The following is a 19,317-nucleotide window of genomic DNA, read 5'->3' on the forward strand; positions in this document are numbered from 1 at the left end:
GAGTTTTCACAGGGATTTGTGAAGCACTTAATCCACATGTTCTCTTATTTTCAGCTGTTGGGCTGCGAGGACACGACCGAGACACGAAGGTGGACTCTCAAAACGATAGGAGTGTGTGTGTGTGTGTGTGTGTGTGTGTGTGTGTGTGTGTGTGTGTGTCTCACATGTAGAGTTTGATGGAATTCATTGTAATCAGTATAAACACACTTTAAAGCTGTTCTCTCTTTCACAACTAAAGCAATTGTGATGGCTGTGTTAAATTTGTGCTGTTTTTTAATATGACATTTCTTGGCAAATGTGTGTGTACAAAAACTAGCTCCATATTAGAGCTGATACATCTGTATTAAATTGTACATTGCTGTATAACATAAATTGTGCAAGGATGTACTGGTGCTGGCATAAAGTATATATTTTTTTGTGACAGATTACATTTTGTAAAATATATATTTTCACTCTGCAGAATTGACCTATATGACTGAGAAGCAGCCGCTCGGAGATGCTTTAAATATATATTTCACCCCGTTTCAAAATATGTTACACAACTTGCTGCTCCCTCCTCTCTTCGGTTGACTTCGATTCACTTTGTGTCAAAGATCGCGAGCAGCTGCAACGACGACGACACATTTTTTGTACTCGTGTCCATATGTTGAGTATGTGGCAGGCGTGTGCTTTGTGAGACAGAGCATCGGTCTGTGTGAATTTCATGTTTAGTGTGTGTGTGTGTGTGTGTGTGTGTGTGTGTGTGTGTGTGTAAGAGGGAGAGGACGGTGTGAGACACATGCAGCATGGCGGCAGAGGAGGGGGTGAGTTGGAGACAAGAATAAAAAAATTAATAAATGCTGTTGCAAATAGCCTTTCTTTTCCATCCATCGTCCGTGAGCTCATTCATGTGCATGCAGATGTTTGAACAGTTGATTAAAGAGATGGATAAAAAAATCCACATTGTCTCAGTGTTTATGTAACACACACACCCACACCCACACTCTCTTTCCCCTATGGATGGGGAACTTATGGAGAGGGGGTACTCTCGCGAGAGTCTTAAAAAAAAAAAAAGAATAAGAAAAAAGAAGCGAAAGTTGGACTGGGGGTTGTAGTTTTTTCCGTTTGGGGAGCCTCGTGAGGCAGTGTGGTGAAACCTGAAGCCGAGACGCCTCACGTGCACCGGCTTCCACATTTTTTTGGTGGTTATCAGCAGTATGATGCAGCCGGAATACCTAAAATAGACGAGTGACTCATGTCTAGGTGGGAGCAAAGCTGATCGCACAGACTGGCACCACTTCAGCCAATAGGCTGCCTCCTAGCGCCCTCTGAGGGGCGGGACATCCAGCACGCGGTGCGCCAATGGGAGCATTCTTTCATTCATAAAGTGGTGTGGGCAGTTTTCTCTCCCTCCCGAACGCGTGGGTTGGGACGGTTTCATAATCCATGACTGAAACCCACAAACCTGCTCCGGCGACAGCCAATGAGAGACTCCGAAAGGGAGCTGCCGTAATGTTCGCCCAATCGCTCCTCGTCCCGGACTCTCTTCGACCCAACCCGCCTCCCCTTGCTTTCATAGAGAAAACAATCGAATGAATGGGGGAAAGCTCCGACGCGTTGATTGACACGCGAACGCCTCCAACCGGCGGGGGCGGACCCGCCGAGGGACGTCGACTGCAGCCAGTGAGGAGCGGAGGGGGGCGTGTGCGCATTGAAGAGGGGGTGGGCGGTGCACTTTAAATCAGGCTAGACAAGTGTTGGGGGGGGAGTTGGGGGAGTGTGTGTGTGAGTGTGATGCTACAACCTCCTTATAAAGGGACTCTCTCACACGTTGTGGCTCGAAAATTAGAGCACATTGCCTAAAATTGAGGTCTCTCCTCGCACGCACGCACGCACGCACTTACACACACGCACGCCGCGTCGCCATGAACTGGATGAACGTTGAGGAGACGCTCCGCGGGGCCGAGGCGCCTCTCTTCTGGGTCGGTGCGTTCACCGTGGCCTCCCTGGCGCTGTGGCTGCTCTACAGGCTGCTCTCGGGCTTTAGGATCTGGGTCTTGGGGAACGGGCAGCTGCTCTCTCCGAAGCTGGGCAAGTGGGCAGGTGAGTGTTCACGTCAAGCTTTCAACCGCCACCTTTCACACATCACGGTCACGAAGAGGGCAGCTCTCACAAAAGTAATGGCCAGGTGGACTCGACGTTGCAAGAACCAGTTTGTAAAATGTCAAGCTCAAACTTCACTTTGGCACAAAGGAGAGCTTCATTCTGTTGCGTTTATTTTATTTTTGATGTGTGTGTGTGTGTGGTTTAATTCAAGGGGGGGCTGAGGGGGGCTGATGTTGCGTAACAAGCGCAGGTAAGCAGCTGATTGACTGGCAAGATAATGGTCTATTAGCTCAATTGGTTTGCTTTCAAACACAGCACTGTCTGCTGTGAGGGGCTCCACTCAGCGGTTTCACCCACATTTGGAAGCGGTGGTGGGGACGGGGTGGTGGTGGAACGGATGCCCCACATTGGTGAGCCAGGAGCCAAATTGCGCAGGCTATGCGCACTTTTCAGAGAGCTGTGTTCTTGTGGGTGAGCTCAGCCGGCGCACTACTGAACCACGTTAGCCCCATCCGCATGATAGAGGACTAACTCCAGTCCAGTTAAAACGTGACCTGCATCCAGATCATGTTCATGGCGTCATGTCGCGTTGTTTGTCCACAACAATTTGACACTTTCTTACTCACTTTGTTATATTTTATGATCGGGCGGTGTTTTTGTCAAGCTCGTGCTCGTGTCGTCGGGTTCTTGTCCCGTTCCGTGTGACCCGTACACACGTTAGATGAGATTTAAAGCGCATTTTTAAAATTGGATTTCACTCTAAATGTACTTTTTTCAACGTGATTGATGCACAGAGAGAGAGTTAGCAGTCACATTTTGCAAGAGTATTTTTGGTTGGGCAGAAACCGGTCTCATAGGAATCGCCCTGCCCTGGCTTGACCCACTTCTCCAGTCTCCTATTTGGAGACGACTGCATGCGTCTGGGGCCTCTTGCTGCGCAATTTTACCAAGCGCTCCCCTTCGGTTGACGATCTGCCTCGAACACCCCTAAAACCAGGCGACCCGGATGCTGTGAATGCTTGTTGTCTCCTATTTAAAAAAAAAAAAAATTTTTAAAAAAATATCTTATAACTCAGATGTTTATCTGTACCGTGACGCACTTTGCCTCCAAAATCGTCCATTTTTTTTTTCTTACTTTTTTTTTGTGTGAATGAAGCGTTTTAATTGATGCCCCTGTGCTCCATAAAGGAGCAATGAAATGAAACGCACGACGCAAAGGTAGGGGGGTGCCTTCAGGAATGACTAATGTGCCGTTTCTTTGTGATTTCTGCTGGAATATGCGGAGGAATACCGGTGCACACCGATGAGTCATACGCTTGTTCCTCGCTTCGTCATCCATTGGTCATAGACTCTCCCACCTCCTCCCCTCCACCTCCCACACCTCCAGTATCTTGTAAGATGAACTGTAGCTCTAACTTTGCATTAAGTATAATTGGTCCGAATCCCGTAGAACTCAGTTGTAAGAATGCAGGAAATAGTCTAACGAGAACTATTAACATTTCCATACATTAATTGCATCCTTTTTTGTTTCTTTTCTTTCACACGTAAACTTGCATGCCACTCCCTGAAACTAGTTCTTAGCACCAGTCTGACCTGCCAACGGTTGCAGCCATGCATGGCAGGAAGTGAACAGGTGGAGGAGGGGAGGTGTGTGTGTGTGCGTGTGTGTGTGCTCAGAATGAGGTGTCATCAGCTGGTTGTACCAGATGTGCAGGTCTGGCCTGTCCAGGCGGTGGTGTGATTTTCTTTCTAAAGCTCGTCAAGTGGTGCCACGCCGTCTCTCCACCTTTTTACTAGAAGACAGAGGCACCTGTTGCAACAAGTTAAATGGCCTCGAACCGTTGAATGGTGCCGGTATTCTTTTTATTTTAATGCCTCGTAAGCAACAAGGGTGTATAAGTGAAACCATGAGTTTCAGTCTTTAACGTCTCTCTTTCCACATCCCTTTTCCAATCCAGTCTTTCTTGCTGTGCGGTTGCACAATAACTCCATGGCTTCGCGTCACCACATGAGTACATGTAGTGACGCGAAGTGTGTGTGTATATGTATGTATGTATATATATATATATATATATATATATATATATATATATATATATATATATATATATATATATATATATATATATGTATATATATATATATATATGTATATATATATATATGTGTGTGTGTGTGTGTGTGTGTGTATGCACTTTTTTTTTTTTTGATTTACGAAGATTAAAAGAAATCGTCACACAGTTTTTAAAGGAATTCTGCTTCATGTGATTATTATTTAGCTGCACATAAACGTTCTGTCATTTTAAACCAATACTTTTAATAACTGCTGCGGTTGGACTGAGAAATAAGCCACTCATTTGGTATCTTGACTTCATGGGAAAGGGGAAAATATTTGGCTAGTCGAGCAAGTTATCTCCCCCCCCCCCCCCCCCATGTTTCACCCAAAGGAATTCTTTGCTAACCATGCTTTGTCGAAAGCATTTCCCACGTTGGCTAATCCATGAAACGTGTGCTTTTCCTTGTGCACATGGCTGCTGTCGCAACACAAGAGACAACTGGTATTTCCTGGTCAGACAGGTTTGAGTGTTGCAGGCAAAGACTATATGAGAAAGGTTGCAGGTGATTGAGGTAACGTTTACCTGGGAAGCAGTTGGGCCAGATAAGAGGGTTAAAACATTTGCTTATCACTGCAAGTGTTTTCTATGCTGAAGCTCTGCAGCTCTCTCATGCAGAGAAGGGATTTTCTCTGGAGTTCCTCTGCTGGTCTTCCCCTTTTTTTAGTGGAGACTCCTATTGGCAGAGCAGGAGTACTGCAGCATTTTGGAAGGCGACTTCCCCCATCCGCTCTACTCTCGCACTGTGGCATCATTCATGGTAAGGAAAATGCACATGTGAATGAAATGTATTCCCGTTTCAACCGAGGCAGGGTCTCCACGTCCTCATCCTTGTGAATGTGCTTCCCCCTAGTGCTTTGTATGAGAGAGTGTGTGGGCGAGAGAGAGAGAGAGAGAGAACACTGCTGTTCATGTGATGAACACACTCTGTGACACGTGCTGCAGCAAGGGATGCTGGGTAAAGAAAAGGGAGGGCGAGAAAAAAAATCCCCTGCAGCTCCCTCATTTCAAGCTCTTCTCAATCCCTCCCTCCCTCCCATCCAGTACATGTGTTCCTCTGTATCGTGCACTCTTTCAGGCTCAAGTACCATCTTCTATAACTTAAATATTTGCATTTCAATGAGCAACAACAACGTCATCTTCTTGCAATTTTGCTGCAGCTTAAATGTTAAATTATCATACTGGAGTTTTCTGACCGCTGCAGAGACGACATGAACATTTCTAGATGGACCTTCTTGATCTGTAGCAACTTGTCACAAACAAATTATCTGTCAGATGTTTTTTTTTGTTTTTTTTCATAATTGATCGATCTGCTGTGTCGATTAATCGTCAGAAAATGCCCAAAAGAAAAGTCTGTAAGTTCTTAGAGCCCGAAGTGACATCTTGAACTTGCTCTTGTCTCCAACCAACAAGATAATTAGGCTTACTGTCAAATAAGACTAAGAGAAAGGCAGAACATACTGTATATTTGAGGCTAAAATGAGATGATGTCTGGTGCATGATGTTTTATTATAATTTCTTGATTACCAAAATAATTTCTGTCCATCAGCTCTAGTTGCCTAATCGTCCCCGCTGTGAAATGACGTTGAATTCCTCCCATGACGGTCATATCGAAGCAAACTGGTATTAGTGAGTTAGAGAATTGTTCCCACATCTGGCATCTCGAATAACGTGATTTAACTTTGCACTTAACCCGAGTTTGCTTAACTCCTGTCCGGCTTAACCGCATTTCACACACGCCCCAAAATAACAAAGGCATCCATGTGCAATAGTGAAAAAAAAAAGCTGCTCGGCCTCGTTATCCAAACACACAATACTGGAGCGCTGGCATATTTGGAATCGGTGGTTTATTGCTGCCTTTTGTTCAGTTGGTTTCAGGTCCAACATGCCAGAGTTCACTCGGTTGGAATCTGTCGGAAAAATGACGTCGGGAGGCGGTGGCGTCATTGTTCCGATGAAACCAACCCGAGAATTGCGTAAGCTTCGTAGAGGCCACGTCACTCGTCTGTGGCAACGTCCAATAAATACTGATTTATGACGTTTTGGGACCTTTTTTTTTTTATTTTTAAGGTTGTTTTGGTTTTTGATGTGATTTGTCTAATTTCATAAACCTGTGTGTATATTTGCTCGGGCATCATTGCATCATCCACCTGATGAATTGGATTAAAGTATTTTAAATACAAGCTACTTTTAAAGTATTTTCACATCAAATTATATATTTTTTTTTTTTTCACCCAATATCTGTGGTCACAAATGGCCTTTTCCTGTGTGTGTGTGTGTGTGTGTGTGTGCGCGCACGTGTGCATCCATCCCACCAAAGACTGCAGCAGGTGGTTTCACTCACTGACTGACTGAGTGTTGAGGACGGACTCATCAAGTGAGATCAGCTGCTGCCTGCTTTGTTTGAACTGAAATCCACACAGTACGTCTTAAAAAAAAAAAAAAGTCTCAAGCCAAGTAATTGTGGTGAAGGAAATAATTGATTCATTTTTTGGATTGGAGGGTGTGGGGTGCGACTATTTTTTGCTCTGTGCCCAAATATAGATGCTGCTTCTATCTTGGGCAGCTTTGAAGTCCATGTTTTCTTTCTCCCTCTCCTCTCCTGGCCCATCGAGCTTTATTTGTCCCCCTCCCCTGCTATTTAAAGCAGCCTGTCTGTGTTTTTGAATGTCGAAGGTGGGCGGATGGAGAATGGAGTGCGTGTGTTTGGGGGGTGGGGGCGTTGCTGTCTTTGGATCCTCTGCTGCATCCCTCCCATCCTTTTTTTTTTTTTTTTTTTTTCCTCTGCCTTGGAGGTGGGAGGGGCTGCTCGTTGATAGGAGAGTTTGGGGTGCGACAGATTACATAACGTACGGGGCATACGAGGACCGCAGTCTCTCCTCACGGAGAATCTTAATTGGGTGTGTGGGGGGGGCTCATTTTATCTGTCTCGCTTTGCATCTTTGCATAGGAAGAAGAAAATAAAAATAAAAAAACGTACCCTGTGGGGAACTGATAGAAGACATACTGGTCTTAACACACACACGTGCCTTCTCATGCATTCTACGTCAATCAAAATCAAAAGATTATTCACATGTTTTTGTTTTTTTTGGTCGCCATGTTTTTAGTATACTTTTTTTTTTTTCCCCACTGCTCATCAGATGTTGTGTTTTAAAAAAAAAAAAAAAAATCTTTTCCTCCCAGCCTGCACTGCTCATCTGGGCTTTAGGTGGAGGCCTGAGGCGGCAGCCCGGTCGTCTTGGTGATGGATGGGGGGGGGGGATCTTGTTGGTATTCAGGTGCTGCGGCAGGCAGGCAGCTCCCAGACGAGGCGGTGCAGGCGCGCTGCTATTTTTACTCCTCCTGCTGCTTTTTTTAGACCCTCGGAATAGTGAGCAGGCAGCGGCAGGGGCTGCTCCACTGCTGAGGCTGGGGGGGTGGGGGGGGTGCGGGGCGGGGCGGACGTGATGTGCGGCGCAAATGCGCCCCCGTCAGGCCGTTTCAGAGCCAGCATGGTGGACTAGTGAGGCGTTGGGAGGGATGGATGGATGGAGAGGAAATTCTTTCTCCATCACACTCATACGCGGTTGCCCCCGTCAACACACATTCAACCCTTTGTTGTCGGCGTGCGTCAGGAGCGCTGCTGTCAGTCACGCGCTCGCTTGCGTAGATCCTTTTAGTTACATTAAATCTGTGCGTGTGTGTGTCACAGATGCGTTGCTCACGTGAGGGGAATTAATTCCCACTGGGAGCACTGTGGGTGTTTGATGTACAAGCAGAACACGATGTCCAAAAATACCGCTGTGCGGTTCTGTCACAGTGGAAAGAGTTGACTTCCATTTCTCCCTCGTTTTTGAAGGGTTGCCAGTTATCGGCGGAACACTTGGCATCCGATTTCATCCTGTTGAATTTCAGGCGTGGCTGATAATCCGCAATATTTGGCTTTTTTTTAATTTTATTTTTTTTAAATCGTTGCACTAATGATGGCTGATGGCAATTCAAAAAGGAAATGTCTTAAGTCTCATCATCCCACTGCGCTAGCTCCAAATATATATACACACACACACACACACACACACACACACACACACACACTACTATCGCTCTCTCACTCCCGAGACAATGTTTATTGAGAAAATGGTACTGTTAAATAATTAGTGGGAGGAGTGTAGTCATTCATAAGTACAGCAGGAGGATCTGGGGGGTTGTGGAAAATCACAATTTAATAGTGAAATGAATGAAACATATCTGACCTCCAACAGAAACAACAACAAAGAGTTTTAAAACGTAAACTGTCATTTCTGATAAAACAAGTAAAAGTGTCCTAAATAGTTTCAAGTCACCTTTTTTATCGTAAAAAATCTTGCAGATTAAGATCTTTAGGAATCTTTGGCCTTGCCGGCATGAAAATGTTTTGCTGAATGGTGTATTTTTAAAGGCCAATTCACAGCCCTGATTGGCTGAAATCAAGGATTAGTGAGACTAGAAGATGGAAGTTAAAAGACTGACAGTTAATTTAGTTTTCTTTTTAAAAAAAAGAAGAAAATGCGTAGCCTGGAGTGTGACACATTGCACATGTTTACCGTCCTCTTCAAACACGCATGCCACATGTGTGCGTAGGTGCATAACACATTCTTGCTCACGCGCTCTCTCCTCCGTCAGGTTGGGGTCAATACGCAGACCCCGTATGTGCATTTTGACACATTCTCGCACCGCCCCATGCGAAACCATCTTGACTTTTTATGATCTAAACGCTGTCATCAAAGAGGATTCATGCAATATTTGGTTTATCGGTCACAATGTGTAATATAATTTGTGTGTTTTATCTGTGTAACCCGTTAGCTCATGAAACTGTTGTTGTCTCCCCCCCCCCCCCCCCCTCAGCCATTTTACTTTGCAGCGAATGAAGCCTCTCCCTGCCTCTGTGTGACACACACACCGAGAGCCTGAGTTGGTACAGCCCGCGCCCATTGAGGCTTTTCTGCCACGGAGCGTTTCATTCTTAACACGGGGAGGTTTAAAAATAACCAGCGATTCTGCTCCCTTTTTTGACTTTGTGCTACCCTCGCTCCTCTTCTCTCTCACTTGTTCTCTCACCCCCCTCTCTTCACCTCCACCACCACCGCCATCTCTATTCTGTCTCTTCCTCCTTCACTCATTTGTTCTCTTGCTTCGCTCCGGTTCTATTTTTAGCCGCCCAGGATCCCTCCTCACCCCCACCCCACCCTTGTCTCCCTCACTACCCCACTTCACCCTCCTCTTCTCTGCTGCTCCATGTTCGTCATCACTCCCCTCCTCTCCGCATCCATTCTCATCTTGTCTTTTTTTTTCTCGCTCTCTCTATCTCTCTTTGCCTCTTATTAATCTTTCATCAAGCCCGGCAGATAATATATTCATGATGCACAAGTATGTGTGAGTGTATTTGAGAGTATCCCCAATCCCTCCTCACCACCTTAAAAAATAAATAAAAATGTATTTATTTATTTTTGAGTCGTTTCGTCCCCCCTTCCGTCAGTCAAGGAGGAGGTGGGGTTGATGGGCAGTGAATGTTTAAAAATAGCCCCCATTGCTCCACCTTTTTTTTTTTTGTCTAAACTGCAGATTCACAAGATTGTAACCTTGCCAGTCCAAAATAAACAAAGATCTTGAAAAGAAAATAGTTTATTGCATCGCAGGAGCTGCTCCCAGTGAGGTATCCGTGGATGTTTGAGGGCTTTTGTGACTCCTATACTGTCTCCTATCTTTGTTCTGCTTCTATCTATACCATCTTATCTCCGCCTCTGTACAAATCTTCGTCCCCTCTGTTGTCTTTGTGATTTGACTCACTATCTATATCGTCCTGCGTTGCGTTCTTTTGCAAATCTGCTGCGAAAATCGTTTTTTTTGCGTGCACCTTTTTTGAGAATGGACACCACCTCCATTTAAAAAAAAAAAAAAAAAGAGAAAACAATGCTGTGATTGTAAAGCTTGGAGAGCAGATGACTAGTGTTGCGGGGTGTGGACACCAACATGGATTCGGTCTCCATGATCGGGCTCCGAGACATTAGGGTGACACCCGCAAGTGGGCCAACCTGATATGAAGGCGTGTTGTGGACAAAGAGGATCATGTTTGTGTGTTTTTAAAGATACAAAGATAATAGACGGAAGATGGAATGATGTGCCAGAGTGATGCTGGTGTAATGTGCCATTTGACGGGTTTCAGAGGGCCGAGTTTCCAAAGTGAAACCAAGCGCTCCATCGCGTCGTTCATTCTCGAGGAACACGAGATGTTCTTTTTAACTCTTATTCGTTGACGCTACCCGGTGAAGAGAACCGACACTCACCACCTCTTTCCCCTCTTCTGTCTCTCTCTCTCTCTCCTCTAGTTGTGACGGGAGCCACGGATGGAATCGGGAAATCCTATGCGGAGGAGGTGAGGCTCCTGGACCCTTATTTATTTTCTGCCACGGCGAAGCTGTGACTCATATACATACACACACACCGTATTCACTCATAGGCCACAGTAGGGTAGAGCTCTTACGGGCCTATTAAAGTGGAAGAGAGTCCTCGCACACACACTTCAACGCAGGCTCGTCAACAAGAGCTCATACGGACGTAACGAGCCCTGAATGGGGCGACCCTGCCACGTGTTTGGCCCCTGCTAGTGTGTGTGTGTGTGTGTGCTGGCTGCAGTGTCGTCATGGAGGGCCTTTGACTCACACTGTTAGTGCTACAGTGGCGCTAGCCGCCTGTCACGCAACACTAGGCCGACATTTTACCCTGTGTGTGTATGTGTCAAGTCAAGCAGGGTTTTTGGGCTGTCTGATGCAGAAATGCACCACGTGATGACACCAACTCTGTGCCCCAAAACTGCAGCATTTTTAAAAAATCCTTTTGTAATGCACGAGCAGCTCTGCACGCCGACAGGGCCCCAGAAAGATCAACTCGTGCATCCAAATGCAAGAGTCTGTCGGCTGAGTTTATACATGCAGACGGAGATAAGTATCAATGTACAGCCATCCAGAGTTGAAGCATACGTATGGAAAGTTTAGAAATGCAAACTAACACTTTAGAGAATTCAGAATTGGCTTCATTGGCCATTGTGTGCGTATACAAGGAAAGTGACTGGTTTCTCTGTTGCTTTCAACTTGCATACACAGAAATAGACAAAGTAGAACAAAGGTAAGCATAAACACAACTACTATGCATGCACATAAATGTATGTATGACGCAACAGTCAACTGTCATTTTCAGAGGGCAAGTAATTAAAATATCATATGGAAAAAGAGACTTAAATGTTAAACTTCAGTGCCCAGAAATCCCATATTGTTCTGTCTCCTCACACTGCCGTCTGTGTGACGTGGTCCTCAATATAATGGATGATGGTCAAACTGGTGTCATTTCCTTTTCCAGCTGGCTCGTCGAGGATTTTCCATGATGTTGATCAGTCGCTCCCAGGACAAGCTGGAGGACGTGGCCAGGTCACTTGGTAAGTGTGTGTGTGTGTCCACAACATCAACGAATGGGTGGGCTCATGAGGAAGGAGTGTATGGGAAGGTGGTCACGTGCAACCTCCTACAGGGTTTCCTAGGCACAGAAGAGAGGGCCCCGATACCTTCTACAGCAGGGGTTTAAAAAAAGTCTGTCTTTTTTCTCTTCTGTTTTGGAGTGCTGTTGAATTTGGGGGGGGGGGGGCGACGACATCTGTGATTCTTTTTATTTACAGGTTAGATGTTGAGCCTGATTTCTAGAAACCACCTGTTCCTCCGAGGTCTCTGTGGGAAACAAGACCTGGCTTTCCCCATTCCCGTCTAGATAGTCGAAATATGAGCAACAACTTATTTTTCTCCTCCTCTCTGGCCCGTCTCCAGATTTGAACAAAGACGTGTGTGTGTGTGTGTGTGTGTGTGTGTGTGTGCACCCCACCCTACCCATTCAAAAAGTGCCCTCTCCCTGACTCGCTCTCTTTCCATCTGTCTCTGACGTCACAGCTTCCACCCCGTCGTGCTTCAAGTCCACCGAGGGGGCTGATGGGTAATCACGGGATGCCGAACTCTGGCACTCCTCCTTCACGATTAGTCTGACTCCCCCCGTACCCCCCCTCCCCTCGGCATTTAGCCGGCAGCCCACCCTGTCCCACCTAATGGTTTCATCGTCAAATTTGGGCAAACTCTGCCTTAATAGTTCTGCTTCTTTGCCACCGCGTCCGCAGCTGCTTTCCCCAGATGTCAGAAAGGCTTCCAACCCCTTTCACCCCCTTTTTATGTTTTCATTAAAAAAAAAAAAAACCTCTACGGTTCTCCCCTTTTTTTTATATTTACATCTTGTCTCAATTTTTAATCACTAATCTTTTGCCGAGGCACATCCCAGGAATCTTCCCCTCATAACTCACTCTGTCAGCTAAACGAGTCTTATGGACAATAAATTGTAATTGCAGCAGGCGCGTCAAACGAGGGTGTGGGAGGGAGGAGGAGGTAGAGAAGCTCGCTCGGCTGGTTTGTTGGTACGCAGTGCCCTCTTCAGTGCTGCTCTGAAAGTGACTGTTCCACTCATTTGGTTTTTTTTGGGGGGGGGGGGGGGTTGCTCTGTTGTTCTGTTGTTGGGCCTTGTAATGCTGGTGTGTGTGTGATGTGAAGGCAGGATGACCGAAAGTTTAGAAAGGATGCATGTTTTGTTTTCACAACAATTCTTTTGTTCCGAGATGTCATTGTAACTTTTATTTGTTTACATTTTTTTAAAGTTAATGCAACGCATGTTTCTCCCTCCCCAGAGGACCAGTATAAAGTGGAGACCAGGACCATCGCAGTTGACTTTGGCAGGTCGGACATCTACGACAAGATCGAGGCGGGTCTGACTGGTCTAGAAATTGGAGTTCTTGGTAAGGGCAACATTCCTTTTCCTCCCTCCTCCCGACATGCATGTCGACATATTTGTAAAAGATTGCCGTTACTGAAATAACCTGTTGTATTGCAGAGAGAAAGAACTCTTATCACTTGACGTTAAATGGGGTGTTCAGGTATTTAGGTAGTTCCTTGAGTACCTTGTAAAGCGCTATACAAATGCAATGTATTATTATTTGATGCATTGCGTTTGCAGCGTGAGGTGAGACGCTTCATGCGGCCAGAAGTATTACACATAATCCATGAGGCTGAAGGTGTGATGTACAAAACCTTGCATAGTTTGGCCTTTTTTTTTTTTTTTTTTTTCGGCAAACTTCCCTCCTGGATTTCTCACAAGACGTCGTGTATCATATCGTTTGACGTGTGAGACGGTGACGTGTTCCTGGTGACAGTAAAGCCATTCTATCTTTTTTTTTAAACTTTCCCAATTCAGATACTTGAGGTGACGGAGGTTTGAGGTGTGGTTGACGAGCTGTGTGAAGAAGGTGTCGTGCGAGAGACACAGAGGATGAATACTCTTTTGTGCACAACGATGAAAGAATTTTTTTTTCTTTTTTTTTCAGAAAACACTATTGTGTCACGTTTAAATGTTTTTAAAGTTGCATCAAAATGTCAGCTGTTGTCGTTTCAGACATTTAGACTCGCGAGTTTTTTGTTGTTGTTGAACGCTGAAGGAACTCCATGTCCTCTTTTATTTTAGTTTTTTTTAATGATGCCAATTGTGCTCTACCGGTAAGGTGTGGCTGTGTCTTCTAATGTGGAGTCTGTTTCTATCTGTTTAGCTTTTGCTGCCACCCAGTGGTAGAAACTGGAGTTGTTTGTATTACTCCAGCACCAGTTTTTCTGTAATAAATTTAGTTTTTCCTTTTCTCTCCAACAGTCAACAATGTCGGCGTGTCCTACACCTACCCCGAGTACTACCTCCAAATTCCCCAACTTGACAACGTGAGTCATTTAATCTTTATTTGCAAATGTAAATTCTCTGACTAAAAAAAAAAACCCACATGCGCTGAAAATGAATTCAAATGTATTGTCTTTTGGTCTCGTTACTCGTCTGCGATGCACAATCATACATGTGGTTGTTTATCTGTTCTCTGCTTTTCAGTTCATCACAAACATGATCAACGTCAACGTCACCTCGGTGTGCCAGGTGAGTTCGTCTCCAACGACTTTGCGTACTTTTAACCCTCGCAGGGGAGGAAATATTCCAAAAACCTGCAGCCCAGTGGTTGGCCCACCACATGTGTGTATCCCACCCCCGACGTTTGTTCCAAGTTGTTTTTATTTATCCATGCGCATCACTTTTCCTCCTCACTTTTTCACCCCCTTTGTCCTCCTCCTCCTCCTCCTCCTCCTCTGCTGTTTCTACCATGGTACCTGCAGTGTCTCAGTAGTTCCCAAAGCAACTGTGGACTACACCAACGCTGTCTGTACTCGCCACCCACGCAACGCTCTCTCTCTCTCGGTCTCTGCCCCTCTCTCTTTCTCTCCTTACTTTTTTTTAAATGAATATTAAATGACACCATTTCCCCGTCCCCTGAACTCTCCTTTTGTGAGTTTTATCATTGTTGTTGTGTGACGGCTGACGTTAACTGGGCATGTGTTGTGTTGTTGACAGATGACCCGTCTGGTGCTGCCCAGGATGGTTGAGAGGTGAGTTAAATGATAGGCTTCCATGTTTTGCGACGAGGAATCTAAAAATTAAACAAACCTTGTTTGCTATTTGGGAGGTTACACTTTATAAAGGTCTCTCTGTCTCTCTGTCTCTCTCTGTCTCTCTGTCTCTCTGTCTCTCTGTCTGTCTCTGTCTGTCTCTCTGTCTGTCTCTCTGTCTGTCTCTCTGTCTGTCTCGCTCTGTCTCTCTCGCTCTCTGTCTCTCTCGCTCTGTCTCTTTGTCTATCTGTGTCTCGCTCTCTGTCTCTTTGTCTCTCTTTTCTCTCTCTCTCTGTCTCTCTGTCTCTCTTTTCTCTCTCTCTCTCTCTCTCTCTTCCTCTCCTCCTTTGTTCACGACGCTGACGGGCTTTCAATTCACACAAAGTGCTCTTCCCACCCGATTGGCTGCCCTGTTCCCATGTGACTCCCCGCCGGCCAATAGCGGCGCAGGCACATTTGGTGCCGTGTGAGGCCGGAGCGTCACTCTACTACATCACTGCAGCAACAGGCTGCCATGGCAACACACACACACACAGTTCTAGTGTGTGTGTGTGTGTGTGTGTGGAGCATCACTGTGTATTATGGCATGGAACATCTTTTCAAAGTTTGTGGATTTGAAGAAATAAAATAAATAAGGACAGAAAATGCATTTAGTTTCACTGTTCTGGGATCAGTGCTTCACATCGTGAGGGGAAGCCCTGCGGTGTCGCTTGCGTTGAAATATGAGGATTTTCAGCAGGCTTTCTTGATTTTGACAATGTATTTTGTCATTCAAGACTCTCTGACGCTATTAGTCACATTTCAGACAACAAAGCACAGTTCTTGTCCTAAATACCTGGTTGTGTTTCTCTCAGGTCCAAAGGTGTGGTCCTGAACATCTCCTCCGCCAGCGGCATGTACCCCCTCCCTCTGCTTACGGTCTATTCCTCCACAAAGGTGAGCGCTGCAAGTTATTCTATTGGTCGGTATCTTGCTGCGATATTGGACCAACATTGATTAAACGTTTTCCATCTCTCATCCTTCCATGTGCAGGCCTTTGTGGATTTCTTCTCTCGTGGCCTTCAGGAGGAGTACAGGCGTCAGGGCATCATCATTCAGGTGAGTTTGGGGTTGTGTTTTTTCTCAACTGTGAGACAGAACTGCTTTAATATCATCGTTTCCCCAATAACTTAAGATTCATAACTTGGATCGTACCGCTGTTTTTATAGACTCCTTCTGATGAGCCCTAATTGAATTCACTCACAGATTTTTAGCTCAAAAGAACTTACAAAAATCCAACTTGTTGCTCTCAACCAGTCCTGCCTGAAGCGCAGTTCCATGAATACACATTCATAAATTATGCATTTTTACAGCAGGGGGGGGGGGGGGGGGGCATTTTTGGAAATATGTTCCACACAAGGCTTGTTTGTTCTGTTTTTAGCACCTGTAAGTGTTCACTCTTGTGCCACCTTGTGGTGGAAGTGTGCAGCGCAGTTTCACCTCAGCAGACCCTGAGCGTTTTCACCTGATGACAGTCATCAAATCACAAAAAAAACAACAACAAAAAAACATATTTGCTGTAGACTTGTCTAAGTATATCTGACGTAGCCATTGGTCGGAAGGACATGTGATTCAACTGCGGGAGTTTGATATTTAAACCAATAAACGAGAGTCAATGCTAACCTGAAGGAAGACCAAACATTATTTTTTGAAGTAGTTTCATTCGAAGGATTATTTGGGGTTTTTTTTTGTTTCATTTTTAATAATACAAACAATGAAATCTAGATATTGTTTAAATCTCACACATTGAATAATTTTACGTGGTAAATCTCCCTCACCCCTCACACCCAGAGCCTCCAGATGAAATTTAATAACCTGCACACTTGATTTGTTCGTCTCACATTTTCCCCTTTTTTAAAAAAAAACGTTTTGTCTTGCTGCAGAGCGTGCTGCCCTTCTTCGTGGCCACTAAGATGACTCGTATCAGGAAGCCCACCCTGGACAAGCCCACCCCGGAGCGCTACGTGGCAGCTGAGCTCGCCACTGTGGGTCTGCAGGGCCAGACGAATGGCTACTTCCCCCACGCCGTCATGGTAAGAAGTGGAAACCTCAAAGGAAACGCCGATGTTGCTCTTAATCTGGCTCCGGAAAAGTTGGTTTCAATCGACACAAAACACACGTTGGTGTACATTCTCTTGTATGTAGAAACTATTAATGCTGTGAAATGGGAGCATTTGATACATTGCATGTTATACAATGTGCACTTGTTTTGTCTTTTCACCACAGATAGAACACATACATACAGAAATGGAAAAACAAGTACAAATAACAAAATATAAAAAAGGGGGTTCTGGTTTGATAAATCCTGAGATTTTTGGCGTTTTTTTTAATGTTTGGATGAAAGCTATAAAAGAATTTGCTTGTATGCACCTTTTTTTTTTTCTTAAATTTATTGCGTTGCTTCATTTCCTCTCAGGGTTGGCTGACCACCAAGCTGGTGCCGTGCAACCTCGTCATCCTCTTCGGCGCCCGAATGAACCGTCTGCAGCGCACCGGCTACCTGCAGAGGAAGAAGCTTCGGGAGCAGAGGAACGGAGACCAGCTTCAGGAGCAGGTGAACGGAGACAAGCTTCGGGAGCAGAGGAACGGAGACAGTCTGAAGAACGATTAAGAAGACGGCTGAGCGATCTGCAAGGAAGCCCCCCCCCCCCCTCTCTGTTCTGACCTGGTGTTTAAGGAAAGCCTAGATTGTGTGTGTGTGTATAGATGACCCTCCTGGGTTTACCCGAGAGCTTGCATGTGTGCCTTCAGTTAGTTTGCAATGCGCAAACTCTGCCCTGATGAGATTTTTTGTCTGGAGAGAAAATGGCCAAAGAAGGAATGGGGCTGAAAATGCAATGCTGCTCATGACAAAGGACAATAATACATTTAGTCACTGATGGTGGAGATAATACAACAACAACGACGACAACACAAAAGGTGATTTGTTAACCCTGCTGTTGTAAGCAGTGGAAAAATGGTGATGGGCATCTTTTTATATATTTGTGTAATTTATTTTATATTTAGTATGAACACTCAAGCTAAACTCTGACTTTTTTTTTTTTTTTTTTTAAGACTAGCTTTCAACCTAGTCCTGTTTACAAAATCCATGAGCCATTTATTGATGGCAATTTCTGCTTTCCATCTGTTTACTTTCATTACTGAACTGCCATCGTCATGCATTGGCGCTTTCTTCCCATTTTTTTTTATTTTTTTTAAATTATATATTCTTGCGTGTTAACGGAATACTTAAAATGATACTTTGTGGTGGGGTTGTTATTGCACCAATGTTTTACTTGTTTGAAACCAAATATTTTTTTTTTTTTCTTCCAGAGTTCTCATTATCTAACCGTGGTATTCATCACAAGTGCCTTTTTTCTACTGAGAATTAATGCAGGAAATGCTCGGACAAACACGCGGTTGTCTAGTTCAGAATGTATTCTGCAAAGATGTAATTCAGCTGTTTCGATGTCCATGTGAACGACATAGTTGCTCCATTTTGTGCCTCTTTTTAATCAAAATGTAAACCTTGGCAGACAAAGGAAAACCTCTAAACTGCTGCACGTTACATTACAGGACTTCCTCCAAAAAGGTTTTCACAGGGATGGAGAATATTTCCTATAGTTGAGTGTAAACTAAAAATGCTCGATACCGACAGACAGCTTCAAAACTAGGAGAACTGCTCCTCCTCACACAGTTGGTGCACAATTGAATACCCCCGTACGACTTGGTCTGACCTGTGCCTTCAACCAAGTGGTCTTGTGAATGCTTCTCCTCTTTTTGTAACAAGCCTTTTGTTTTTTAAAAATATGTTTGAAAATTGAAATGATTAAATTTAGAATTTCTACTATGTAAAATACACTGTTTATATAGCTGGCAACTTGTGTTTTCTACTGTTTGTTAATAAAAGTTCTGGCATACGGCATAGTGTTGTTCAAATGATTTCCTTTTTTCTCCTGCTGACATAATGATGACTTACGTTTTTTTGGGGGGATGGTACTGAATATCATACTGGGTCAGCAGCACGATGAAACCAATGAAGTTTGGCCAGTGGTGGAAGAAGTACTCTTACTCTTTAGTAAAAGTAATAACAGTGTAAAAATACTAGTGTAGGTAAAATATCTACATTAATACTATATACTTTTAATGTAAACGTGCGTATTATGTAGACTGAGCTTTCCAGTTTTACGTCTTATAATATATTGTATGTATTAAACTTGGATTATTTGCACATCTGGATCACGATGGCTAAAGACTAGAAGCAGAGAGATGGATTGTAAATATGGGGTTCAGTTTGTAAATTATATATATATATATATATATATATATATATATTGGGAGAAGGTCTGGAAGCTTCTGCATAAATACCTTTTATTGTGATTAATGTTGAGGTGGCCTTCACACAATTATTCATAACTGTCACCCTGCCAATAACTACATGTATACATTTTAGAGAGACGCAAACCACTCTTTCTGTGATTAATATTCAGAAACACCTTTCACCTTTTTGTCATAGTTCTCGTGACCACAATATTTTTCTACGTTAAATTTGATAATGTTGCCTCTAAATTCCTGAATGTAAATATCAA

The 19,317-nt window shown here is 44.4% G+C and overlaps 1 protein-coding gene across 1 annotated transcript; it reads left to right on the top strand.

Moving 5' to 3' along the window:
* The first annotated feature begins 1,756 nt into the window (after window positions 1-1,756).
* On the top strand, window positions 1,757-18,651 carry hsd17b12a (hydroxysteroid (17-beta) dehydrogenase 12a). Its single transcript, XM_034534341.1, has 11 exons — window positions 1,757-2,082; window positions 10,544-10,590; window positions 11,571-11,646; window positions 12,928-13,035; window positions 13,938-14,002; window positions 14,163-14,207; window positions 14,676-14,710; window positions 15,565-15,646; window positions 15,743-15,808; window positions 16,633-16,782; window positions 17,166-18,651. The coding sequence occupies exons 1-11, from the start codon at window positions 1,905-1,907 to the stop codon at window positions 17,358-17,360; spliced, it is 1,047 nt and encodes a 348-aa protein (XP_034390232.1). The 5' UTR covers window positions 1,757-1,904; the 3' UTR covers window positions 17,361-18,651.
* The last annotated feature ends 666 nt before the right edge of the window (window positions 18,652-19,317 follow it).

This window comes from Cyclopterus lumpus, chromosome 6 (assembly GCF_009769545.1).
Source record: "Cyclopterus lumpus isolate fCycLum1 chromosome 6, fCycLum1.pri, whole genome shotgun sequence".
Classification (NCBI taxonomy): domain Eukaryota; kingdom Metazoa; phylum Chordata; class Actinopteri; order Perciformes; family Cyclopteridae; genus Cyclopterus; species Cyclopterus lumpus.